This window comes from Tachysurus fulvidraco, chromosome 19 (assembly GCF_022655615.1).
Source record: "Tachysurus fulvidraco isolate hzauxx_2018 chromosome 19, HZAU_PFXX_2.0, whole genome shotgun sequence".
Classification (NCBI taxonomy): Eukaryota; Metazoa; Chordata; class Actinopteri; order Siluriformes; family Bagridae; genus Tachysurus; species Tachysurus fulvidraco.
Genome location: NC_062536.1, coordinates 9790363 through 9816718, shown reverse-complemented (window position 1 = coordinate 9816718; position 26356 = coordinate 9790363). Strand labels below are relative to the sequence as shown.

General features: G+C 39.8%; 4 protein-coding genes across 12 annotated transcripts in view; 2 read left to right on the top strand and 2 right to left on the bottom strand.

The window, feature by feature from the left end:
• Positions 1-4561: 4561 nt before the first annotated feature.
• On the bottom strand, positions 4562-8413 carry creld2 (cysteine-rich with EGF-like domains 2). Its single transcript, XM_027151624.2, has 10 exons — positions 8053-8413; positions 7858-7940; positions 7592-7702; positions 7397-7488; positions 7144-7320; positions 6201-6299; positions 5923-6006; positions 5371-5466; positions 5122-5262; positions 4562-4882 (listed from the first exon to the last, which is right to left on the bottom strand). Exons 1-10 carry the CDS (start codon positions 8179-8181, stop codon positions 4803-4805), a joined length of 1092 nt encoding a protein of 363 aa, XP_027007425.1. The 5' UTR covers positions 8182-8413; the 3' UTR covers positions 4562-4802.
• A 672-nt stretch (positions 8414-9085) lies between these two features.
• Positions 9086-13374, top strand: alg12 (ALG12 alpha-1,6-mannosyltransferase). 2 transcript variants are annotated; one of them, XM_047804141.1, is made up of 9 exons: positions 9086-9290; positions 10017-10149; positions 10234-10407; positions 10621-10812; positions 10888-10991; positions 11820-12043; positions 12188-12357; positions 12453-12525; positions 12637-13374. In XM_047804141.1, exons 1-9 carry the CDS (start codon positions 9132-9134, stop codon positions 12872-12874), a joined length of 1467 nt encoding a protein of 488 aa, XP_047660097.1. In that variant the 5' UTR covers positions 9086-9131; the 3' UTR covers positions 12875-13374. The 2 variants fall into 2 exon arrangements, with proteins under 2 accessions (XP_047660097.1, XP_027007424.2); XM_027151623.2 differs by having other exon boundaries at positions 9087-9290; positions 12450-12525.
• A 341-nt stretch (positions 13375-13715) lies between these two features.
• Positions 13716-21442, bottom strand: zbed4 (zinc finger, BED-type containing 4). 5 transcript variants are annotated; one of them, XM_047804137.1, is made up of 4 exons: positions 21301-21442; positions 20893-21197; positions 19137-19171; positions 13716-18463 (listed from the first exon to the last, which is right to left on the bottom strand). In XM_047804137.1, exon 4 carries the CDS (start codon positions 18259-18261, stop codon positions 14530-14532), a length of 3732 nt encoding a protein of 1243 aa, XP_047660093.1. In that variant the 5' UTR covers positions 18262-18463; positions 19137-19171; positions 20893-21197; positions 21301-21442; the 3' UTR covers positions 13716-14529. The 5 variants fall into 5 exon arrangements, with proteins under 5 accessions (XP_047660093.1, XP_027007422.1, XP_027007419.1 ...); XM_027151621.2 differs by lacking the exon at positions 21301-21442 and having other exon boundaries at positions 13716-18054; positions 18175-18463; positions 20893-21265; XM_027151618.2 differs by lacking the exon at positions 21301-21442 and having other exon boundaries at positions 20893-21265.
• Positions 21443-21698: 256 nt separating this feature from the next.
• Positions 21699-26356, top strand: part of brd1a (bromodomain containing 1a) — an 18215-nt gene continuing 13557 nt past the window's right edge. For 2 of the 4 annotated variants that reach the window (XM_047804138.1, XM_047804140.1), the window contains exons 1-5: positions 21699-22107; positions 23075-24443; positions 25149-25305; positions 25389-25520; positions 26225-26353. In XM_047804138.1, coding sequence (XP_047660094.1) covers positions 23092-24443; positions 25149-25305; positions 25389-25520; positions 26225-26353 — 1770 coding nt within the window. In that variant the 5' untranslated portion in view covers positions 21699-22107; positions 23075-23091. The remainder of the gene's footprint in view (positions 22108-23074; positions 24444-25148; positions 25306-25388; positions 25521-26224; positions 26354-26356) is intronic. The other 2 variants (XM_047804139.1, XM_027151622.2) reach the window with 1 other exon arrangement.

Here is a 26356-nt window from a genome sequence, read left to right as displayed (position 1 = left end):
AATAAGTAAGTAAGTGAGTAAGTTAGCTAGATAACTGTCAAATAATCCTACAGTTTCAACCTAAATGAGCAGCTTTGGGTGAATCAGAATCTGTGCTGCTGTCAACATGTTTTCCCAAACAGCACCGTGTGTGTGATATCACAGTGAACTCCTTCCTTCCTGTTCCCATTCCTGTCTCTCTCAGGTTCGTAACAGGCCAAACGTCTGAGCTCAGCTGTGCCGTGTGGGCAAAATTTGTTCGTCTTATTGATGGTGGCTCGAGCTCCAGCTGTGTGTAGGAAGTAGGGCAACCACATCTGAGAGGCAAGGATCAGAGGTTTGCCTCAGAAAAGAGGGTCTAAGCAAAAGCACATGCTACAGCTGCTTCCTATTCTGTACGTGTGAGAGACAGCAGGCGAGAGTATCACTGCTTCGGTAACTCTGATTTGTTCAGGAGAGTTTCATTCAGGTCAGGAGAGTCATTGAGGATATAATTTATTTAGATATATTAATCTGTCTAATCAACGTGATCTTCAGTGACATCAAATATAAACTTCATCAACATGCTAGTCTGTTTTTACACTGCTTCAATGTTTCCTATATTACCCACAATGCCAATGCATTACCTGACAATGAGGCCAGTAGTGCTTTCACTCTCCCTTAAGAGAACATTTCCACAGTAGTTTGATCTTTTTGTCTGCCCAGCTCTCTCACCTTCTCATTTGCACGCTCTGCTCAAACAGATCAGCCGTTCCGTCAAATTTCGTACGTAGATCCCGACCTAGCCGAGCCGAGTCACTGCTGTAATTCACTGCAACCGTATCATATCGCTGTATTGAATTCCTAAACTCCTCTTTTTTTAAACCCTTCACAAAATGTGAGTGAAAACAGAAGCATTTGCTGTTTAGCTTTAGGTAGGTAACAATGAAACACGTATATATACAAGTGCAATACACTGCAATGTAAATTTTTTCACTGCATGTTGGCTGCTTCCTGTCTATCTTGCAAAATGTCTACAGTGTTCTAAAAGCATAAAAACAACACAGACACGCTTAGTAAAAAAAAGTGCTGTGTATTTCGTTAATAATTTTATTAACGAAAGTAAATGGTGATTTTTGCTGTGGTATAAGAGCAATAAAGCACTTCGGAGTTGTTACTGCTGTATTTCAATATAGAGATTTAGAGATACTACAGAAAACTAACCTCTGTATGGTAAATAAATTATTTTCCTGTAAGATCACACCCCAGTGTTGTATTCCTTATCTGATGCTGATCACTTTATGATTTTGTCCTTGTTGGCGCTACACTATTTAACCTTTAATGGTAAATATTAAGTTTGGACTATGTATATGGGGCAGAGATTAACAACAACAAAAACATGCGTAAATAACTTAAGTTTAAAGTATAATCACAGTGCACCAAAGAAAGTTCAAGCTTTAATGCACCACCTAAAGTTATTTGACTAGCATATACTCCACCATTAAAGACTTGAATGATGAGGGACAGAAATGTCCAGGGCATATTTCCAAAGTGCTCTTTCATCGTGAGAGTCACTGGGCAATTGCTCCTGAGATTTTGAAGGTAAATAAGGGGGATAAAGAAACTACAAAAACTTTGCAAGCTTTGTTACATGCCTGAACATGTGCTAGATTTCCCTCCAAAAGAGGCAGAGTATCTCCTTTTACAAGAAAAAAAAACCCTTTAGAAAAGTATGCTAGTTCTTTGTAGCTTGTAGAGTATGTAACTGAACACATAGCACTCACTCATAGCAGTTGATCCCGAATAACATCTTATAAGCACAAGGCTTAAGTGAGTATCACTCCACATATTGCTAACATTGAGGAACAAAGGCAGGAACTGGAACACCTCCAGCCCTCAGGTCTACAGTATCTGGTACCGTGCCGAGATGTCTGAAATGTGATTGTACACTGACACCAAGTGGACACACACTGAAAAATACCAGACCATCTACAGTATAATGTTCTCCCAGTGAAATCCAGTTTCCCAAAGCTGGTCCTGGAGCATGCATTGATTTTTTTTTTATTACTTTTTTCCCCACACATCCACTTCAGCTCAGAAAGTTCTGCTACTTCACTGACTAGCTGAAGCAGTTGCGATTGGCATCAGAGTAAACACACTAAAAGCTTAGGACAATAGGTACCTAGAGTAACCTAGAAGTTGCAAACCTGTTCCATAAACACTGACGATTAAACAACATATTAACTCATTTTAGTGAAGAATTTGAAAATCTGGGACAAGGGATTTTAACATGTTTATTATTGGGGGCTCCTTTGAAAAGAAAAGAAAAAGAGGACTCCTTTCAGATTTATGTGAGAAAAAAATATATTCCTATAAAAATTATTATTCCTATTATTGCCATTATTATTTTCAATTTGTAAGGATTGTTATTCGTGTCAATTATTGGGTGTTTTGTGTATTATTTAGATCAAACCCCATCAAACAATGCAAATTGATCGTGGTTAAAAAAATCCTCCTTGCCAGTGCTCCACAGAGTATGGCTATGTGACTCCTGGCTCGACCTGATATGCTCCACAGATACAGAAGGTCCCAGAACCCCACCTTGACACCATGGACGAAAAAATGTCTTCTTTTTCGACCCAGCCTAATGCAAGACAACTGGTACAATTCTAGATTGTAAATCACTCTCATTAGGAGTTAGTATACAACATTTTGTACTGTCATATTACAGCTGATGTTACTGAAGTATGTTGCTTTTATGTTTATGCATAACTGCTTTAACCTCCAGCAAAGTCTGCATTTAATAATACACTCTGGTGAAGATCTACCTCTTTTGTACAAGTCCTGTAGGTTAGGCAGGGGCATACCAATAATCCTCTCAGCTGTTTTAACAGTCTGTTCCAGCTTACTAATGCCTAATTTGGTGACTGAATGAAACCAGACTGTAGAGGATGTACAATACAAAACAACCAACAGAGGCACGCACAAACACCTGAGATCAACAGGTAACAAATTACGAGGACTCAGCAAAAGCACATGCAAAAACAACAAAGTATAAATAGGGACCGTAATTAGCAAGACAGATAGCACAGAATCTAAAGAAGCCCCTGCCGTTCTGCCCCCTGGTGTTCCAGCAGAGAATTGCCCAAGCCATCATGGCAACTGTGTTCAGACCAGTTTTACAGTTTTATACAGCAGCTTGTCTGCTATTTTGGGAAAATATTTACAGTACAAACTGTAACATCATTCTGTTTTTGGAAGACTTTACATTGTAGTGAAGGAACATTGTTATAATTCTAACAAACTATCACATCACCATCATTAACTTTACTGTAAAACTAAATTTCAAAGCATTTAGAAAACAAGAAGGAAAATGTTCTTGAGGATTTCGTCGTCTATTATCCCGCTAAAATTTCCCAAAATTTACTGGTCAAGATTTAAATAAAACATAATAGCAGATTTAGTAAACATGTGCTGGTGTCTGGCCTGTCTTTTGTTGGAATTCATTAGGTATAGAATCAAACTGACAGGAAATACTCCTTTTTTTTTCTTTTCAACCTACATTTTGATAAAAACAACAACAACAAAATTTATTAAAACAGGCTGAGAGTAGGGAAGCACTGAATGTATAGTAGCGCTACTTTTATAGTTTTCTACTAGGTATATCGCTTTGCTTGTTTTCTTCATTTATAAGCCGCTTTGGATTAAACATTCATTTAAACTGGAAGTAAAGCTAAGCACTGCTAGATAATATTAAATTAACCAGGCCAGTAAAGCTCACAACCAGTAAATTGTTATTTACTTTTATTTTTCCTTATAGTCTAACTTGACATTTAACAAGTTGTTATTGTGGAATTTTATGACTAATTATTTCTTGTCAGCTAAAATGACTAATTAAAAATAGTCATATTATTGTATTAGGATTATTGGCACAAACTTCCAGGTTTATTTTTGGCAACTGAAACAACTGTGTTTACCTTACAGTAAAAATGCTGTAATATAATTTATACTACTCTGCAAATCAGCTACCTGTTACTGATACTCATCAGTATCAGTAACAGTTATAGCATCAGTTATAGGTTATCAGTGAAATCAATATATTTCAGATATTTACCTTTAATATTTTTTTCTCTTAATAAATCAACCCAAATAATTACATAATAGTAATTACATAATAGTGATATTGTTATTACATAATAGTAATTATGCAAATAATTTAATTCTCTCATAGCAGCACTCTCAGCTCTCCAAACAGTGGGTGTTTTATTTGACATCTTTATGACATCTGTCAATAAAAAATTCATTCATGGAAAATATGATCTATAGCATCAGTTTCAAACCTGCCATTAGGTTTTCCTCAGAAAATCTTTCTCCAGCAGTTTTGAGAATAGGTTTATAAAAAGAAACAAGGAAACGAAAATAAAACTAGTTCAACCAAAACACTGAAGCATTCCATTAATAGGTTTCATTTTTCTGTTTTAATTCCGTACTACATTATTTTTCATTCTCTCATACAAAGTATATGCAACTTCTCTAATGTGTCAGGTCCCAAAGCGACAAACACTCTGACAAAGAAAATCCTACACAAAATGAACACAAGAGATGAGGTGGTGTGACTTTATTTTACTTTACAAATTAAGGAAGAAAAAACAGATTATTTAAAAACGAGACAACAGGTTTGATGTTTTCTACCGGAATAATGAGTTGTCCATTTTTAGCCGGTACGTAAGTGCAGTTTCTCAAGTATGTACAGTAAATACCATGTGGTGGTCAAAATAATAATCAAAACACGTTCAGAGCCATTACTGACCCCTGGTGGCTGACTCGAGAACTGCATCAATAGCTCACAGGTCTTGGTGTTCTGTTAAAATATTTTCTGTCTTGGTGTCTTCAGTGTCCTCAGCAGGTTCTTCCTGACTGACTTCTGAGGACACAAAATAGGAAAAATTTGGTCGGATTAGAATTTCTTATCATATTTCTATATTAATTTTCATTTAGAAGTTGCTGGATATTTACAAACTAATATTTCTAGAAATATTTATTTCATTTTACCCTGTATGTAAAACAAAAACTGCAAGTATTTTTCTTGCTCTGGATGAAAATGCACATTATACACATCTCATACACATAGCTATATCTTTTAAGGTTAATTATAAAAGATACCTGGTTGATCTTGCTGAACACAAACTCCATCTTGCTCCTCAAAGCCTCCTGCACACCGACACTTGTAGCTGCCGTTAGTGTTGACGCACTCCTGGTGTTCCTCGGTACACACAGTGTCAGGCAGCTCGCATTCGTCCACATCTGAAAGACAGAAAGAGCAAAGTGGTAACAATGAACATTATCATATCTCTAAAAAGCACAAATCAAACACTGATATGGTTAAAGATGACGTCGGAGCTGGATGTGTACCTGCGCAGGTGCCCTCTTCGTCCTTGTAGCCTTCAGCACAGGCAACGCAGTTCCCAGGTCCTGGCCCTTTGCAGCCTGAGCATCTGCTGTCACACACTATGGTACAGAAAGGACCCAGGGGAACACAGTGAGACTACACATGCAAAACTGCATCCAAAGGTAGCCAATGTCACTAACAAGAATATCTCAGCGGGCACAGAGAAAGATCTTAGTTTTTCTGCATAGAATAAGAAAAAAAACCCAAAAACAAACAAACAAACAAACAAACAAAAAGTATAATAAATAGGTTGTAATGTAGAACTAAGAACCATGAGATTTTATCACAGCAGTCAACCTTTTTTGAGTAAAAGTCGATCAGTTTGGCACATTTTTCCAGGGTTGTGTAGATTTTTTATATGCATTGCATATACAGTATGCAACTTGCAGTGAAATGAAAACCTGAATTTGAAGAATTTTTTTTTTTTTTTACACAAAGTAATCCTCAACAAATAAACAACCCATAATTCCCTTTGTGTATAATCACAAGAAGTGAGAAAGTTTATGCTTACTAACCATTGCAGGAATACGAGCCTTCTGTGTTAAGGCAGTATTCCTTGTCTTTGCATGGAGGAGGTTCTTTGGAGCACTCGTCAATGTCTGAAACGATGTAGAAGATTGAGAGCTGAGAATGTTAGGATGCATATAAAGTCTAGGTCTACATTCTCCTCTAAAGCTGGATGTCTAAGCTAACAATAGCCTGGAATGCAAGCACTTAAACAAATACACAATAAAAGAAGAAAATGGATGTCTGTAGAGCATGAGGATATGTGCAACAAGGAAAGGTTTCTCACCAATGCATGCTTCTTCCTCATCTTCTTTCCAGCCATCACGGCAGTCATTACAGTCCTTATTAGTGTCTCCAGTGCAGGTTGAACAAGATGAGTGACACTCTGCAAACACATTCACCATCACAAGCCAGTCACAGCTTCATCAGCTTAATTCAGGCTTTATTTTATGTCAGATTGTTTAAACAGTGGGGAGTGACTTGTCACCAGACGAGTAGATTATGTATGCAGGAAATAAGTTTCAACCAACCACCAGAAAAAGGGGAAAAAAAAGACTTCCTGTTGACTTTCACCAAAGACAACTGAATTTGCTTAAATGTAACACTTTCAAATATTTCTTTTCATTTATTTGCCACTTTTCAACCTAATAAGTTAACTGATAGAAGTAGATCATAAACCATAACATGATAAAGAGTCAGATGTTTTACCCTCACTATGCAGGTAGCTATGCATACATCTCTTACATTATGTGTTAACTAGCAACTGACAACGCTAACAAGTGTTAGCTCACTAGCTGGCCATATATTCAGTGGAATAGTACAGATAAGTTCATAAATTGGTGAATAGAAACGTTATGAAATCTCTAACAGGATCATGTCATCGTATCTTAACCATTGCTTGGCAGTCTGGTTAGCATCTTAATTTTGTCTCAGCATTTTAAACCCCAGTTATTTTACTTATTGCTGTACTTAATTTTTTGTGATTTATTGGTGTTTTCCACCAAAAAGATTGTCCGTGATCCATGCATGTAAACGCTATGTCATCCTCCAAGTAAAATCTGCACCACATGCTATAGTTACATATGCTATAGTTACAGCATCGACCGTGGTGCACGTCATGTTTAAATATACAAATATACTTTCATTATGTTATTGTTACAAGCCTCTATCTGGTCACGATAAATTACTGTTATTACTTTACACTGATCTTTGTGATCTGTGATGCTTACCTTTGCACAAGGAGAAGGTATCATTTCTTTCCTCACTGAAATACCTCTCAGAACAGTCCAGGCAAAACTCTCCTTCATATCCAAGGTCACATGTGCACTTGCCGCTTCCTCCCCTTGTCCCGTCACCGTCACATTTACCATTTCCATGGCAAGGTCTGTCAGATCCTCCTACACAGGCTACATGAACACAATTAGATGTAAATAAACAAAAAGTATACTTTGAAACAAAGCAGAAGCAATTTTACTGACTTACAGTTACAATCTGGTCCAAATGTTCCTTTAGGACAGCAGACTTTGATTGTTTCGATACAAAACCATTTGTGTAGATCAGGGTGCTTTGTTTTCCTGTTTTTTAATTGACATAGAATTACAACGAAACACATAGCAGACTATGAAACATGAATTAAACTAATCATGCTGAATGTTATACATTAGATCAGATCCATACCTCTTGAACCACCAAGTCTCAAAGTGCTCCTCATATTCTTCTACCATGTGGTTACACTCAAAGCTGCTGCTCTCACACAAGCCCTCGAGAATCTCCACCAGCCGAATCTCACTGAAAACGTCATGAAAAATCATCACAACTTCAACACACAGTGTATATAAAAACGTGTACACACATACATAACAGCAAAACACACGTGAACTCCTTCACAAACTTGAATATCTAAAAGGTGCATGTAGCAAATCTGGACAGAACTTCAACCTCACCTGGTCTCATACTTAGAGAGCTTCCTTTCTTCCCATGCTGTATTTCCACCACCAAAATTTTTCTTGGTAGTTCTTTCAAATCCCTAAATAAATAAATAAATAAATAAATAAATAGCCATACCATGATTTACTACATATTTTTAATTATTTCAGTGACACCTGCACTTTGAACCCATAGCACATCATGACACCTACCTTGTTGAAATTCTCAGTTATTTTTTTACAGGTGGAACACAGAGCCCCAACATCCTTGGCGTTGCCATTGCCAAATGATAAAACAGAAATAAGACAAAAGAGCAGACTGATTGTATCAGACAGTGGCATGTTTACAAAAGCTGCCTAACTACCAAACTCCAAAAATCATGATAAAAAAAGTTTCTACTAATGAAGAAAAGCCAACAAAACGTTTAATAGTATCAACTCTGAGTCAACAAGTAGCTTCCATCATCAGGAAACGGTACCCGTTAACAGACTGTTCTGTATATTGATGCCTATGCAAAGCTTTACAACTCTCATGCCGGCTACCAGCGTCCTTCCACTTCCGTATTAGTTCCCTTGCTACAACTGTGGCTTCTTTTGATTGGATGACGTCCACTTCAGTCAAACTCAGAGCCAATGGGATGCCGCCACGCCGAGTGTGATGCGTAATATTAGTCCCACGTTAAATGTATAATAATAAATAATGTAAAATAATATAAAGCGCTAATTAGAATGTCTTATCTACACCAGGGGAGCTTAGAACGTTTATGATAAAGGTCAGTTTTCAGGATATATCGATTGGTCAAGACAAATAACAAGGCAGACAAACAAATAAACAAATAACAATAATAATACAAAGGTAAATGAAATATAAATATTACATACATACACATTATAAAGAGAATAACCTATGTGTTTTGGTCATTATTTTACACATTCGGCACTCTCTCGTAGCTTTAGATCCTTATTTTTCAGATTTTATTCAATATATTCAAGAAAACTACAAATCCCATAAACACACACTAGCGCGCGAGAGGAATTGAAAGTACCCGGATGTTAGGCATGTCTCTGATATAAACCTTATTCAGGTAATATACTTCCAGAAATCGACTTCATTCTAAACATCCAAAAGTTTCTTAGAACCAAAAAATCATCACTTATTACTAAGAAAAAAGATCTAAGAAAAAATTGTAGATAAAGTTCAAAATTTACTTCCGGCTTGATGACGTACATGATTAGCTGGACCAACCGATTTATCGGGCGCATGCGCAGTTGAACCTGCACGGTTTTCCAGCATGGCACGGAAGCGAAATGTTCCCAAGCTTCTTCAGTTGGTCTGGTTAATATTTGTAACGTTTGTGCATTTGATCGCGTGTCCTTTTGCTAAGGTCGAAGAGAGTTTTAACTTGCAAGCCATCCATGACATCATTTATCACAGATTTGAATTGGAGAAGGTAAGAAACTGGAACATTGCATTACATAATTCTGTTATTTATAGATTTTTTTACTTAATATTTGGTTAAATAATGGAGTTGGTTCTGCCTTAAAAGTTCAGCACATTAAGTTCTAGAGTTTAAATGCTAATTGTGTGATTGAAAGTTAGGGGCCTTGATCAGGGGTCCAGCAGTGGCAGCTTGGTCAAGTCAAGAAGCTTTTATTGTCATTTTAACCACAAATAGCTTTTACAGTACACAGTGAAATGAGACACCGTTTCTACAGGACCAGGGTGCCACACAAAACAAAGTCCGAGCTATAAGGACTTAGTAAGTTAGTCCTAGGTACATAAAATGTCCAAATCTGTGTAACCTGGTGCAAACAGTGCAGGACGACTGAAATGTGAGACAGCATGTGCAAAGAGCAAAATTAGTGTGCAAAACAGCATGTAAACATTTTGATGTATAAATATTTGGAAGTGTGTGTATTTGGTGTAGGTCTGTGCAGTCTATACAGTTAATGTGTGTGTGTACTGTGCTCAGAACAGTTCAGTTAATTTATTAAGGAGTCTGATGTTGGACATGGGATTCAAACCCATGGCCTTCTGGTCAGTAACTCAACACCTTAACCACTAGGCTTCCACAACTTTTTATGTAACTTTCAGTCAACTAACTAAGTCTATATATATGAAGTCTATCAGTTTTCAGAGTTGTGTTTCAGCACATCACTGTGTTCACCCTCTTCAGTATGATCATCATCAATTCCCCGGTGTGGTTCCTCGCACCTTCATTGGGCCGTTGTTCATCTCAGCACTCAGCACACCTATGGCTGCTTTACTCTCCCACTTTGAGGCACCAAAGTTTTACACACAGATTATAGGTATGTGCATCATTTCCGAAACATTTTAGTATTTTAGTCAGGTTTTCCATACTGATATGTGATTTGATCTTGTGTTCTTTACAGTGCGTGGTGTTCTGGGGGTGTGTGTCTGTCTGACTCTATGGCACATGCAAAAACAAGTGCAGAGACAGTTTGGATCTCGGGTCTCTTGCATCTTCTGTCTAATGTGCACTTCACAGTTTCACCTGATGTTTTACAGCACAAGGACTCTGCCGAACGTGTTCGCACTGCCTATAGGTGTGTGTGCAATTAAAATATATACATATATATCAAGGATTTTTATATATATATATATATATATATATATATATATATATATATATATAATGTATGTATATGAATGAGAAGTTACTGTTTGTGTGGAACAAATTACATGTTTAGTGGTGTGTTGTTAGATATACAAATGATTTATGAAGCTGTACATGAATCTAGCCAACTTTTATTTTACAGTTTTGCTGGCATTCACATTCTGGATGGCTCAGCGGCATGGCACGTTCATCACGCTCTCTGCCTTTGTCATCATCGTGTTCCGTTCAGAACTGTGCCTCCTGCTTGGACTCATGTTGCTGTCACTTCTATCCAAGAAGCTCCGTATAAAAACCTTGCTTTATTATGCTGTACCAGCCGGCATTTTGTCACTAGGTAAGTATTGATATGAATGTGTGGGTTTTTCTTGTTGTATTATGTGAAGATTTCAAGTAAACCTTGTTGTTGTAGGTTTCACTATTGGTGTTGACTCTGTGTTCTGGAGGCAGCTGCTTTGGCCCGAAGGCCAGGTTCTCTGGTACAACACAATATTGAACAGAAGCTCCAATTGGGGAATATCCTTTTGCTTAAAAAATTTGCAGTGTACAGTTGGGAAATGGTCATGATTTTATAATCACACTATCTGCTGCCACCAAGAAGAGTATGGCTTCCCTTTTGAGTTTGGTTCCTCTTACTGCTTTCTTCCTCATGTCGTTTTAGGAGATTCTTTTTTTTTACTTGCTAAAGTGACCTCTGGTTTAGTCTTTATTAACAATCAACATGTATCTCAGCATACATATGCCTTTTGTTAAACTGAATTATATTAACTGCCTACAGGTTAAATAATTATTTACACCATATATACAAACTTGATGATAAAAAATAATAAAAATAACTAAAACTCTCACGCTTTCTGTATAGGAGCAGTTATATAGACAGATGAAACAATCAGCAAGTCTCTATCACCTAATGGTGCAGAGCTGTAGAGAGGATACAAAGTTTTTTCTGTGTGAAAACGTGCACAATTTAATATGGCAAGTGATACTTAATACTTTTCCTAAGCAGTTTAGGTTTTCCTAAGTAGGTTAATTCAGGGGCATTTTTTCTTCAGATGACAATTCACAATTGAAACCAGTAATTTTATTTCTTTTTATGTTAATTTGAGTATTTGCTATAGAAAATTAATGGCATGGAAAAAAAGAAATTGTTGCATGTTGTTTGTTTTGTATCTAATTCTGCTGAAGAAGATTCTGCTATTTTTACTGCATATTGTCAAATCCTGCTAACTCAGAAATCCATGTATGAAGGTTGTGCCAAAGCCTATATGTAGTTTCGTCATCAGATCGTCACAGACAACACTGCTGCATTGCTCCTGTATTTCCTTGACCACATAATCTCAATAAACCTCTCCGTTTCTCTGGTACTTCTATTCGGCTGTTCCTCGGGCCCTTGGCGCCACCACCGTCTTTGTTCCGTTGGGTCTTTTGGACAGAAGGATGTGCACGCTGCTCGTTCCGGTCGTAGGCTTCATCCTGTTGTACTCCTTCCTGCCACACAAGGAACTCCGCTTCATTATATACACGTTCCCTATCTTTAATGTAGTGGCGGCTCGTGGATGTTCCTTCATGTAAGTGACCTCGTGCCTGACTACTTTTCTGCACCTCAGTAGGACGAATGATGCATTTTCATGTACTTTTACTCGACTAGTTAATGAGCTGAGTGTAATCTCAAATTCATCTCAAAGATTTTTTTTCTCTTCCTTTTGTTTCAGTTTAAACAACTATCAAAAGTCATGGCTGTATAAAATTGGATCTGTTGCTGTAATCGGACATTTGGTGGCCAATGGCATTTATTCAAGCATTTCGTTATATGTTTCACATCACAACTACCCAGGAGGCAAAGCCATGCAGGAGCTGCACACTTTAGTGCCAGCTAATTCAGGTATGTTTATTTGACAAAAACAATAAAATTGCCAAAAACAGAGCATACATGCTATGTAATCTTATAACATGTCTACATGCTTTCTGGTGAAGAAGTGAACTTGCACATAGATGTCTTTGCTGCACAGACTGGTGTCTCACGCTTCTTGGAGCTAAATAATAAGTGGAGGTGAGTAAAGAAAAAAAAAAATCACACCACGTTGCTATTTTGTATCATGTATGTTGTTGAAGCAGACAGCTTTTTTTATTGTTATTATTATTATTATTATTATTATTAAAGGTATGACAAGAGAGAAGATGTGAGGCCTACAGACCCACTCATAAAGACGTACTCGCATGTCTTGATGGAGGCAAACACAACGCTTGTATCACTACTAAGTAGTTCGCACAGACCCCTCATCTACATCCAGGGTTATGAACGCTTGATCGTTAACACGTCCCGGTTTCCTCCACTCAGCGTTCAACTAACCAATAAGCTTGTGCTTCTCGAGAGATTGACACACACTAGGCGTAACTGATGCAGACCTGGAGCATGTTTGTACGAGTTATCACTTAAGATCTTTTTCTTCTCCCAATAAAAAAATGGCAGCACTCTGATATGAACTGATTCCCTCTGAAAGCTCTACCCCCTTCCTCCAATCTGAATCTTTGCCTATTGCTCACACTCGATTGTCAGCACCCTCACATCTCTAACGGAAATGTAAAACACTCAAAAGGAAAAAGGTCTTGTTAACATTAATGTGATCAAAAACTTGAATGTTTTGCAGTTTAACCAAGTTTTCAGCAAAAAATTGTATTTTAAAGTTTGTTTGAAGTGTGTGTGTGTGTGTGTGTGTGTGTGTGTGTTGGAGGTTAGACCGTGTGAGATTTCATGGCTGCTACGAGGAACATGTGGTGATTGATTTGTTTAAAAACCTATAGTGACGATTACTGTTGTTAATGTCACAATGTTCACATATAAAATGTTCAAATATGGTAAACTTTATTTTTTTTTAAATAAAGCACATCCTACACAGTTGTTCAACGGTTGGCGTTAAGTGAGCATGGTGTTTACACCAAGACAGTGATGCCACACTGCACCTATTCTCGACTCTCAAGAAAAACTGGTTTGTATGAGGCCTGCTGTTGACTTGCTTACCAAGAGCCACCTGGGTTGTGTAACGGCTTGGTCATCCGCTCACCACTTCCCTTTCCAAGAGTGAAAACAAACTGTTACTGGTACATAAAGTTTCCTGTGTGAGAATAGAAAAGGGTTGCACTTGTTTCATTACCCTGAAATCAGATTAATGTTGCTAAGTGCTAGTGGAAAAAAAAAATCTTCACGGGTGGGGGGAGGGGAGGAAAAAACAAACAAGGAAAAAGGGTAAACGTTTTATTAACAAATAACCACCAAAATTGCATGGTTTTAGTCTCGACTATTTATCAAATTTTTTTTTTGGAAATGATTTTATAAAATGTACATCATCTTGACAGTGATCCATAATTTAATACCCCAGGAAAAAAATAAAGAATTGTGCCTGAGAAATAAATTTTTAAACAGATTGCTCACCCTGAAATGACACCACCATTTTACATAATGCTATTGTTTTTCAAGTTAAAAATAAAAAAAAAAGTACTAATTCTAATGGACAGTACCGTAAACCATAATATCACAAAGAAATAATTAAATTAAAGACATTTAAACAGTTTTCAGTCACAGCATTTCTTTTTGGGTCATGTATTCTTATATATAAAACAGTATTCAGCATCTGTTTGCATTTTACATAATCATTAAAGTCAGAAGACAAAACATTGTTGCACATCAAATAATATATACAGCATTTTGACCTGAAGTAGTTCATATAAGGCACAAGGAGAGAGAAGGAAAGAAAATTCTGGCCATAAATTTTTTTTTACAGCAACACACACACACCCCAACCCCTAAATCTAAGCATCTCTCCCTCCCACACTCGCTCCCTGAAAACACTTTTCACCGGGTAGAAGACTAACTCCAGTTATCAAGCATTGAACAGTAGTATGCATACAAATTTAACTTAACATGTTCTATATACCAAATCTAAACCTCAGTGTAAAGTATTTTAAGTTTTAAAGGACCATCTCAGAAGTGACTTGGTCGTTGGACAGGGTTCATGGGGGTCTAAGAAATTCTTGCACACACAAAAAAACATTTTTCTTAGTACTGAAAATATATCAAAGGAAGGTTAACCTTTAAGAATAAGAGTCTTTCAAGATTTTCTAGCAATGGTCGAGACTGATTCAGGGCGCAGTTCAAGCTCGATGTGCTGAACAGTGTATCTGCTGGTACAATGCTGGGTGGGCAACCCACGTAACGTACGGCTACTTTGGCAAGCTCAGGCCATAAGAACAACTTGAGATTCCAATAGTCCAAAGGATCACAGCTCTGGTCAAGTATATCTTCCTCCAAATACTCCAAAACAACAAGCTCCGATGATTTTGGCCTGTCATCTTGCTTAATCTTTTGCCTTATGTCATCCATCAGGGCCCATAGGTTGTCCTTGTTTGTGGTTGAACTGTTAGATGGAGCTGGGTCTTCACTGCACCCATTAGACAACGGAGGTTTGGTTTCTGCAGATGGAGACATGGATACCCTCTGAACCTCTCTTATGAGCTCCTGCTTACACTTCTCTGCCTCCTCCTCAGTGAACAGGGAGGTCTTGTACCTAGGGTCCAGCATGGTTGCCCATGTATAACGTGGATCATGAAGGGTGGGAGACATCCTGGTCACCATTGCCTCTTTCAGAGATTTAAGCATGTTATCAATACCCATAGTCTCGTCGAAAAGCATGTCTATCTTGCGGTTGAGAATGTGAATGAGGGGTATGACCTGGCCAAGCGTGGCCGTTCGATTGCTCATTTCCCTGCAGGCCACCTCAAAGGGTTTCAGAGCGTTGCAAACTGATTGCATCACCTCCCACTGGTCACAGCTTATAAGTTCCCTGAAATTGCACTCTAAAGACATTTCGTCAATGGCTTTCTTTTGCTCGACTAACCTTTCAAGCATAAAATACGAGGTCTTCCACTTGGACGGAACATCCTGTATCAGCTGATGTTCAGGCAAGTTATAGGCTTTTTGAAGTTCCGCCAGCTTCTCCTTTGCCTTTGCTGAACGATGTACTCTTTCACAGATCTTCCGTGCAATGCTTAACAAGCTCTGTACCATCCTCTGGCTTTTTATGGCTTCATTAACAATGAGGTCTATGTTATGACCGAAACAGTTCATGAGGGTGTGAGCATTGTCCTCCAGGACATTTAGAATGGCTTGATTATCAGTGACAGTGAATCCAAGCTTCAGGCCTGAGGAGACAATCCAGGTGTCCCAAAGGTACTCAAGTTGCTTCTGTATGCTAAGCATGTTATAATCACAGTCAATAGGGGAGACACCAAGCAGAGCTGAGCAGTGGAAATCTTGCCCCTGAGGTCGGACACGCGACTCAAATGTCACCCAGTGGGCTGTGAGAGTCAAGTATTCCCGTGTTTGGCTGCTTACCCAAATGCTGGTTGTGAAATGAATTATTCCACTCTCGGCCTCTTTGAGGTGAGTCAGGACAACCTTTTTTACACTTTCGTACATTTCTGGTATGGCAGTGCTGGTGAAGTATGATGATGAAGGAAGAGAATACTGTGGTTGGAGGTATTCCAGTAATCGGTTCAGACCAATGTTTTCCACCACAGTCGATGGCTGGAGATCCAGTGCAAGCATTTCAGCAATGAGTTTGGTGATTTTTTTGGCAACTGGGTGACACTCATCAAATTTCTCACTACTCTCCACATAAGTAGATGTGTCCAACAGCTTCTGTTTGACTTGAATTTCAGCAGACGTTGGATCACCTGAGATATTACTATTATTTTCAAGCACATGCCCATGAAACCTCTGCATGTGCCTAAACAAGCAACTAGTGCCCAGGTTTGTTGTCTTTTTCCCCCTGCTTATTGTGCGATTACAGTGCAAACAGACAACCTTTGTGGGGTCTGCAGAAGAAAGAGAAAAGTGATTCCACAGCTTCGAAGTCTTTTTGCTAAAAATGGTTTGCGTGTGCTGTTTCTTCTCGGTAGCAGGGTTGTCGGACACGTTGGACGACATCCCATCCTCATCGGCGAGGGTGCTGTGGAGTTGCTGAGGTAAGGTCGCTTTGTCAATTGTGCTTTTTTGGTTCTTGAGGACATCGGGATGCCGTCTCATCAGATGGCGCATCAAACAGCTTGTGCCGAAGTCTCCACGCTTGCCGCGACTAATGACGCATGGACAGTACCGACACAAAGCTTTAAGTTGGTCGCCTGGGGAGACAATGAAGTGGTGCCATACTTCAGATTTCACTCTTTTCATGATCTTTTTGTTTTGTTGGAAAACCGAGCTTGGCTCTTGAGTTAGGTTCAAGACTTCAGCAGATTCGTCTGGAGATGATGACAGCTGTATACTTTCACTTTTAAGACCAAAAGACATGTTCAGTGAAGACTCTTGTCCAGAATGATATGAGGTGTCATGTAACTCCTCTTTTAAATCCATATTTTCACATTTCATGCTGTCGTCCATGGGCACTTCATCGGACATGGTTTCAGGGGATGAGGAGGTACACTGGGGTTCCTTTTTAACCTCTACATGGTCCTGCATCTGCACGTGTGATAATAACGTTGGTGGGGTTGAATATGGTGGAGGAATTGTTGAACCCTGTCCGTTTTCTTCTATGACAATGTCTCGGTGGGCTCGCCACATATGGCGAATTAGACAACTTGTCCCTAGGTCTTTTCCATTTTTACCCCGACTAAACTCATTCATGCAGTGAATACACACTGCTTTGGAGCTATCAGCAGGAGACAGATAAAAGTGTTTCCACACAGCCGATCGTCTCCGAGAATTTGCACTCTTGGGGGTAGATCCTGAGCCGTCAGACCCGATGTCCATGGCATCATCGGTGTGGTTGTTAATGGAATGAGGGGATGGGGCTGCACCAGAGTCAGCCTTGGCACTCTTTTCCACTTTTGGCTTGGCTTTTTGGGACGCCTCTTTGGATGCTACATCTGCGGCTTCTGTTGTGTTGGACGGTGAGGTGTGACTGATTAAGTGGGATTTACTGCTAGCTGCCAGATCGTTATTTGGTGATTTGACAGGAGGTATTAGACATGAGGCAGAGTTAGATGAAGTATTTGGCGAGTCACTGTCTTGTAAAAGTACAGTAGGGTGAGCCCTTCGTACATGCCTCATTAAACAACTAGTGCTGAGGTCTTTCTCATTTTTACCCCGACTGAACTCTTTCATACAATACATACAGATAGCTTTGGTACTATCGCGAGGAGATATGAAAAAATGGTTCCATGCAGGGGATTTTTTTCTTGGATTTAGAGGGTTTCTAATAGACGTCAGAAGGCTTTGTGTGACTGCATCCATTGCAACATCATAAAGAGTACTTGTGTAGCCACTCAGTAGGTTATCATAATCATCATCATTACTTCTAGTGACAAAGGGGCCTACAGCCCCATCAAAGAATAACTTATCGTCCTCCTGAGAACTTTCACCCGTTTCAGTTGGTTCCTCTTTAATACGCACACTCATGTCATTTACCGAATCGTCTTTGTCTAGTTCAGTAGTCTGAGTTGTATCATCTGAAATGGCTGGAGAAGTTGGGCAGTCCTGCTTATAGCAGGTTTCTTCCTCTTGACCATCTTCTAAATGTCCATCAACCTGAGAAGATATGTTATCGGGTGAAGACTTTTTTGCCAGTGGACTCTCGTGTGGGGTCATGCTGTATGATTTGAAAACATAACCGTCTTGCCCCTCAATTTTCAAACAGGTGCTTTTTACCTCTTTCCTCTTGTCGTTCTCCACAGAACAATTATGGTCCAAATGCACGTCATCAGTCTTTTGGGAAAAGCCTTCCTCCCCGTCCATTTTAGCAGACAGGATTTCTGCTAAGAAACCAAACTTTCTCTAATGAAAGCAGCTTGTCGAGTGTTCCAGTGTCATCTGTGTGGCTGTGTCGTCAAACATCCAGTCCAATGGCTACAGTGGTGTGTTACGTTTCAAGTCAGATGATAAAGACATGCGAAACATATCCATGTAGGAGAGTGGAAACTTCTTTACTTAATGGAATCTGTACAGAAGAGAAAGAAGAGAATTAAGAGAAAATTTTGCTAAAAAGAGGCAGTTATTTATAGATTAGTGTAAAGTAGTGTTATTCAAACACTCCAGGGCACAGTTAATTTAATGTTCCTTAACAATAATTAATATTCTATTTTTACTGATTAGTACTAAGATTTTTTGGTTTCTTGCCTGCATGTGCAATGTGAAATATATTAGCTGTATTTTGTCTTGGATATTTGGCTAGACTGCAGAGGTCGTGAAAAATGACTTCATGAACAGCATAGTTACAAGAACATTACTTATGTCTACAGTTTAATGGGCAAATACTATCTTACTAACACGAGGAAAGAACATCATAGACATATATTCTTGCATGTTTATATGCTGTTTTACATTTTAGACATTTCTAAATATATATTATATATATATTTCAATAAAATTAATCTAAACTCTATCTAAATGAATCTGCAATGTTTAGTACTATTTACCAATTATTATTAAACATCGCGTATACATTTCTTACATTTAATATTTTGGTATGTGCATGTCATTCCCTCACCAGTCTCTTTTCTTCTCTCTTGAAGTTAATAAAATAAAAGCACAGCTTTTCATATTACTGAAACAACAGAAAGCACAAAGGCTTCTATCCTGAACAACTTTTCTATAGCAGAAAACCTACTAACCAATATAAAGGGCTGACATCTGGGAGACTCCTGTCCTGAAACGGTAAATAAACTCACAATATTAATAATGGTTTTCTTTGTCAAATATGTTTTAATCTGTTTTTATTTTTTATTGGGGTTAAACTATGTTGAACATCCATCACATAAGTCCCAGTGTACTGTTATTACAGAAACATTACAACTAGGGTTTTAATATAAATGTGCGAAACAAATTAAATTTGAAGTGCACAAGTGCATTAATGTCAGAGCTGCTGTTATAAAACATTATTCCTCACCTTCAGACCAGTCAGATTTAAGACTAAAACAAATCCATTGTACATCATGAAAATGAGGTGTATAAATAAAAAATTAAAAGGGCACGTTGGTGCTAGTGGATGATGCAAGTTCAAATCCCATGATTAAGTCCTATACAATGCCTGGGTATTAAAATTAACACACATTTACACAATAATAATTTACAGATTACTGTCTGTGAACAAAAGTGAATAAATAGAAATATAAAGTACCTCAAACTATTTCTGCACTGAGCTGAACTCGATTCTAATCAACATATCGGCTATCAAAATGCAATTTATATCCCCTTAAGGAAAGAGATCAACATTATGAGGTGTATTTTAAACAGTACTGAGCTGTTCACCTTGAGCAGATGGTGAAACTGGTGTTTGACAGTGTTGGGCTACTTTAACCCGGAACTGCAGTATATACGTCTCTTCCCCCCCATTTTACTCCATTTAAACCGAAACAAAAGCAATAAAGCTTAAATAATAAACCTCAAACAACAGCGCTGTGGGAAATAAATGTAAACAATACAAGGCGAATGTGTATAACAGCATATTCAAAAGGTTTCAGCTATAATAATGACCTCAGATCCGGAAAATGAATCAACGTTAGCTAACCGTGTCGCTGTTTGTTTGTGTCAGAAGAGAGAGATAAATAAACAAACAAAATGTTTTCCTACTTTTTGCTTGTTTAACGCGGTATAAGATTGCCTGTTTTTTTGATTGTTTGTTTGTTTTCCCCTATACACACTGGTTAAACAGCTTGTAATAAAATAAACAACAACCGTTTTAACGCGTTTACCTAACAACAGATAACCCATAAGTAGTATGAGTGGTGGTGCTAATAATATAAATAAACAGTCTTTTAATTAAAAAAATATAGTTTTATAGTTATTGTTATCCAGGCAATGATAATAGCGTGTTTTAATGATTAATATCACATTTTTGTAGAAAAGTGTTCCTAATTTATGTCAAGTTTGTAATATGGGCTGTGTACTACATCCTAATTGTATTATTATTATTATTAATAATGATGATTATTCATGTTATTGTTGTTATTATTGTTATCTTAGCATCTGGAGCAGCAAGTTAGCCTGTTAGCTTAGCATCTTCACCTCTTCATGCTAATGGTTGAAGCTAACGTTGGCCACCAAACTGTCACATGGATTAAGAGCAGACTGACAGAGCAACTAAAGCAAAGAGAGACTTCATACATCCTGACATTAGACGTGTAAAAAATGAGGCGAGGATGGTTTAAGGGTTAGTGGGATACGATGCTGAAGAAGAACCTTTTTCTTTAGTTAGCTAACGCGGCCCACAGCACAGGGGGGCAATAACCTGCCTGGCGGGGCAGAACCAGATCCTGGAGGTAGGTAGAACCAACCAGAGAAAGTGGATCTAACCGAAACCCCACACAGCGTTATTTATTACTGCAGTTTAACGTCTCAGCTCGGAGGAATGTAAACAATCTCACATACCTTCAGTCCCTGGTGCGTGATTCAATCAATACGAGTTGTTTAATAAGGTAAATAAACACGACTGATTGATCCAAAGCGAGGTGATTATTTTCGTGGCTTTGTCTCTCCGGTGCGGTTTAAACAACACTCAGCAGTTGCAGCTCCACTCAGCGTCGGGCGGAAGAAACGCGACGTAGTGACGTCATGACGGTTTTCAACATGGCGGCAAGAGGACAATTCTTTATTAGCTTAAAAAACAAAAACTCGTCGACCGCGTTATAATTCGGGGTCGCCAGGGCAACCGGGGCTTTGTCGGTGTATAAACGCTGAAAAAACAAAACGCAGTGATTGTTTATTCTCCTCGTTTCTAGAGAGCACTTTATTTTAAGGAAATGTGTTGGACTTATCTGGTTAGGGAGGCAAACATACGGGGTTTCTTGACCTGAGGGTCTCTTTCAGGGGCACCAAGGCGCCAGCAGGGGTGGGGCAAACAAACGGGGCTCTTTGGGGATTTAAATATAGCCTATTATCTCCTGATCCTTTACAAGCACTGTTTTTAAACGTGTTTACAAACATATATCTAATTAAATATTATTATTACTAAACAACACATTATCTAGACTGTAATCATCTTCCATAATAAAACAACCTATATCCGTTTAGAGCGGACAAAATAAATACGTTTCTTCAAAGGGCGAGGAAATGAAAATTAACCCCCAAAGCCTGTTTGGGTTCCATTCCAATCGGCGCGCTCCCAGACCTACGCGTGCACTCGATAAAGTGAAAACTTTATCAGCGCGTGCGTTTCCTTCCACGACTAGCGCCCTTACGTAGGTAGGTTGACTGTATTTGGAACGCGGCCGTGGCGACAACGTGTTTGTGGAGCGTCATGACGTTGCGCGTAGTGGGTGGCGCTTTACGTAGCGAACCCGTCCGCATTGTTGTGGGGGGGAAGGCGACGCTTGTAGCAGCTCTGCGTTTAACAGGGAAGAGAAGAGAAGGAGGACGTTGCTGATTCAACGGATGGCTTTTAAACCGACGTTACGGCCGTTTTGCACGTTTCGGGAAGCGTAGTCTTGGAGGCCATCGTGAACGGCTTTAATTCTGATTCTAATTTGTCAACAGGAAGCTCAGCCTGCGCCCTTTGGATGAGAACATTGTGTGCGGAATCAGAGCCGCCGAGCAGGCCGTGTCGCCATTGCCTCTGTCTCCATATACAAGCACAGGGCCTCCCAGGTAATGATGCGCTGCTGCTCTACACAATGATGGCAGTCTGACGATGGGATCTGTTGTGATCTGAGTCAGATACAAATCTGCTTGCAGTGAAATCTGCTTGTTGTTGTGACATCTATTTAAAGGGTCTCCAGGAGCACAGTGCCTGCAATAAACTAATGCTATGCCGCCATTTGGTGTTTTAGTGTTTTATTAGTAGCAGTTCGGCCAAAAATAAACAGTAGTGGGCTGAATGTGAGACTGGAGATTTGGGGTCGTGTGTGTGTGTGTGTGTGTGTGTGTGTGTGTGTGTGTGTGTGTGTGTTTCCCCGCCCCCCAATCTACAACACCCATAACTGTGGTGTGCAACAAAATCTGTAACTGTTAATCACCATGGAGACGCTTCCGCTCTTCACGGATGTTCACGTGCTTCTGGTCCACCTTTTGTATGAGTTTGCGTTAAGGAGTTTCCCAGCTGAAGACTGCTACAGATCAGTGTCACAGTGATGCTCACAAACTGACAGAGGGTTTGTTTTATGTCTCTGCTTCGTTGGGTGTTTTATGATAGATGTGTGGTTTTGCTCTGCGGTTATATCACATTAACAACATGTGTGGCTGGCTTTTATAAAGATCTCAAGTCATGTGTAAATTGTATTTATAGGTCAGAAGGACTTTACCATCACATCTATCTATCGATCGATCGAACGATCGTCAGGCACCCCATCCTCTCAGAAGGCTGGAAAACTTTTTTCTTTTCACTTCTATATTTCTTCCATATTTGAGAAGCTGATATACCTGTAACTGAGACCTTTTGATTTCAGCTGAGCAAGATGAAATTTCATTGGCCAGCTTTCAAATTGTAAATGTAGCGTGAGTGTGTATGAGTCAATGGTTCTGACTGCTTGCTTATTTTAGTTTAGTGTGCGCACTGTATAAATGTTATGCTGTGACTGGAATGACATCTGTTAATTCAATGTGTTTTCTTCTGCAGATATTTGAGGGTTCACGATGGGGAAGAAAGCCCGGAACAACAAGATCCCTGCACTTCAGCGGGCGCCCTCTCCCATTAAACCATCACCAAACAGGGAGACCCTGACCTACGCACAAGCCCAGCGCATGGTGGAGCTGGATGTCGATGGCCGTGTGCACCGGATAAGCATCTTTGACAAGCTTGACGTCATCACCGATGACGACCCTGTGGCTCAGGAGATCATGGAATGCACCAGCAACAAGGAGAACACAGAAAAACCGCAGCAGGCCCCGTTGCGGTCGGCACGTCTAAAAAACAACCGCCTGAAAAAGAACGCCGCTGTAAACACACAAGGGGCTCAGGCATCATCCTGCACTCTGCCTGAACCAAAATTCCGCACTGTGGAGTATAACCTACCAGCCGTGCCACGAAGATCTCAGACGTATTATAGGTACGAAGAGAAAACCCCAGAGGAGCTAGATGAGGAAGTTGAATATGACATGGATGAGGAAGACTACGCGTGGCTGGAGCTTGTCAACGAAAAGAGACGCAGTGAAGGCTTCAGTCAAGTCTCTCCCAACGTCTTTGAGTTCCTCGTGGACCGCTTTGAGAAGGAGTCCTTCTTGGAGAGCCAGGGTCAGCAGGATCCACAGTCTCTGGTGGACGAGGACGCAGTATGCTGTGTCTGCATGGATGGAGAATGTCAGGACAGCAATGCCATCCTTTTCTGTGACATGTGTAATCTCGCAGTGCATCAGGAGTGTTACGGAGTTCCCTACATCCCAGAGGGACAGTGGTTGTGCCGCCATTGCCTGCAGTCTCCCACTCAGCCCGCCGACTGCATCCTTTGCCCCAACAAAGGTGGCGCCGTCAAGAAGACCGAGGATGACCGCTGGGGGCATGTGGTCTGTGCTCTGTGGGTGCCCGAGGTTGGCTTCTCTAACACGGTCTTCATTGAGCCCATTGATGGCGTAGCCAACATTCCACCCGCCCGCTGGAAACTCACCTGCTACCTTTGTAAGGAGAAAGGCGTCGGCGCCTGCATCCAGTGCCACAAGGCTAACTGCTACACAGCCTTCCACGTCAGCTGTGCACAGAAAGCCGGTCTTTTCTTGAAGATGGAGCCCATGAAAGAGACTAACGATGCTGGTGACCCCACCTTTACTGTGAAGAAGACAGCCTATTGCGGAGCTCACACGCCCAACGGGTGCGTCAAGAGACCCCTCAATATATACAATGACCCCAAATGCGCAACCAAAAACGGATTCTGTCGGACACCCAAGAAGAAAAGGAGTCTGACTAAAAAGCAAAAGAACAAAAAAAACAAAAAGAGTGTAGAGTCGGTAGCAGCAGTTCCAGCTATTACTGTGTGTAGTTTTCCACCTCATAGGTAAGTGTTAGAGGGAAAGAGAGAGTCATGTATGTACAAATTACTGATGATACCGAAATACTTATCGCGTTATATCACTTCACAGGATCACTTTGTTTGGAGTGTTGACACTTTAAAGTTAAAGGAGGAAACGCTTATATCTGTTCCTATGAAGTTTTTTTTTCATCGAAAATTTGGACCCCCAGGTGGCTGTGAAGCAGAATTTAAAAAAAGGTTCCAGTGCTGGATATTCGAACCCGTAATTAATGTTATTACATGGTTCTTTTAGTTATTAACCTGTTTGCAACCTTAAGCCTAATGTATTGTCTTGTTGGAAAGTTGAGATTTATTTCACAGTTAAAGGGGATGTGCAAAAACATTGTCGGGTGATTCATGAAGTGATAGCATGTTTACGTGATTTGTTGTGACAAAGAACACGTGTCATGTGTCATAGTCACATACCGTTATGTCCTTTATTACTGTTTTGAGGTTTCAGTACAGGCAAATAATTGTCTGAAGTAATTGCATGCTCTTTAGATGTGGTAGGCACTTCTTTAACGTATGGAACTACAAAATGGTATTAAGGCTGAGTGCACACAAATGTTTGTTGTGGTAATAAGATCATACTTCATGGTGATTTTTGTTTGGGTTTTGTTAATTAAACAGGAGAGCTGAGCGACTTCAGCTCATCCATCGTCCCTCTAATCTCCTTCCTATATGCAACAGGTTGGACTCCATCCTCAGTCAAGTATCTCTCCAGAGAAAAAAGGCATTTGTCGAGCTGGCCTTGAACTACTGGACCTTGAAGAGACAATCACGGAACGGACTGCCGCTGATCAGACGACTGCACTCCAGCCTCCAGTCCCAGAAAACTGCCCAGCCTGTGAGTCCGACGAGACCCTGCGCTTCAGTGGCTTGAACATGTTGAATAATGTTATCTGAAACCTTTGTGTTTCATTTGTGCAGAAGCACAGCGAGGAGGAGAGCCGGGCACTGAAGGAGCAGCTGAAGGAGTGGCAGCGTTTGAGGCATGACCTCGAGAGAGCCAGGCTATTGCTGGAGCTTATCAGGAAGAGAGAGAAGCTCAAGAGAGAGGAGGTAATGACCTGGTTTTACTGTTTCTCTCAGCTACTTTTAGGAAGATCTCGAAGCTCAGAAAGCATATAAGGAGACAGTGATACAACTGCAAAGATGCCTAAAGAAACCTAAAGCAAAACAGACTTATATCAGTCTGCTTAGGTGGTTCTGCTTAGTGACATGGGTGTTCATCTGTTGCTTTGTTAGCCGATGCCGTATTTTCATTATTCCTAAGAGAAATTTTGCTAGTGATGTCATCCTGTGACATCAGCGTGGCATTTACAGTGGTGTCCCTGAGAACAAAAAATAAAGAGAGAGAAAAGCTTCTTTTTTATTCACCTTTTCCCAACGATGTTCAATGTCATATTGATGAGAGCTCCAACACCGAAGTAGTGCATATGGCTGGTGCTGGGCTGGAAGTTCCAGACTACAATGCAGCTATATGACACAATAATGACACCAGATTGCAGGAAGACAAACCATAGGAAATGTGAAATGCCAATTAGAGATGTTTTAAGTAACAAAAGATATTGACGATTAATTCTAATAGTAGTCATTCGATTTGTAATCGTAAGGTTTACTGAGTGCATTTGTGAAGCATTTCCTCAGATCAACCTAATTTCAGGGAACATACTGTGTCCTCAATGCCACAGAGTGCAGGTAAACTAACCATTTGCATTTATTCTTCTTCTCTGCATGTTCATTGTTTCTTGGTTTCTCCACAGATTAAACTGCAGCAGTCAATTTTAGAAGTGCAGCTCTCTCCGTTAAACATTTTGCTGAAGGCAGTGTTGGAGCAGCTGCAGGAAAAAGACCAGGCCAAGATCTTTGCACAGCCAGTCAGCATCGAGGAGGTG

Bases quoted from the DNA above. Each gene is read 5' to 3' on its own strand.
- creld2 (XM_027151624.2), bottom strand. From the start codon at position 8,181: ATGCCACTGTCTGATACAATCAGTCTGCTCTTTTGTCTTATTTCTGTT. The intron at 7,321-7,396 runs GTAAGTCAGTAA...GTGTTCATGTAG, and splicing joins ATTTGGACCAGATTGTAACT to CCTGTGTAGGAGGATCTGAC. The intron at 6,300-7,143 runs GTAAGCATCACA...ATGTGTTTGCAG, and splicing joins TACCTTCTCCTTGTGCAAAG to AGTGTCACTCATCTTGTTCA.
- alg12 (XM_027151623.2), top strand. From the start codon at position 9,132: ATGGCACGGAAGCGAAATGTTCCCAAGCTTCTTCAGTTGGTCTGGTTA. The intron at 10,813-10,887 runs GTAAGTATTGAT...TTGTTGTTGTAG, and splicing joins AGCCGGCATTTTGTCACTAG to GTTTCACTATTGGTGTTGAC. The intron at 10,992-11,819 runs ATATCCTTTTGC...TAATCTCAATAA, and splicing joins ACAGAAGCTCCAATTGGGGA to ACCTCTCCGTTTCTCTGGTA.
- zbed4 (XM_047804137.1), bottom strand. From the start codon at position 18,261: ATGGACGGGGAGGAAGGCTTTTCCCAAAAGACTGATGACGTGCATTTG.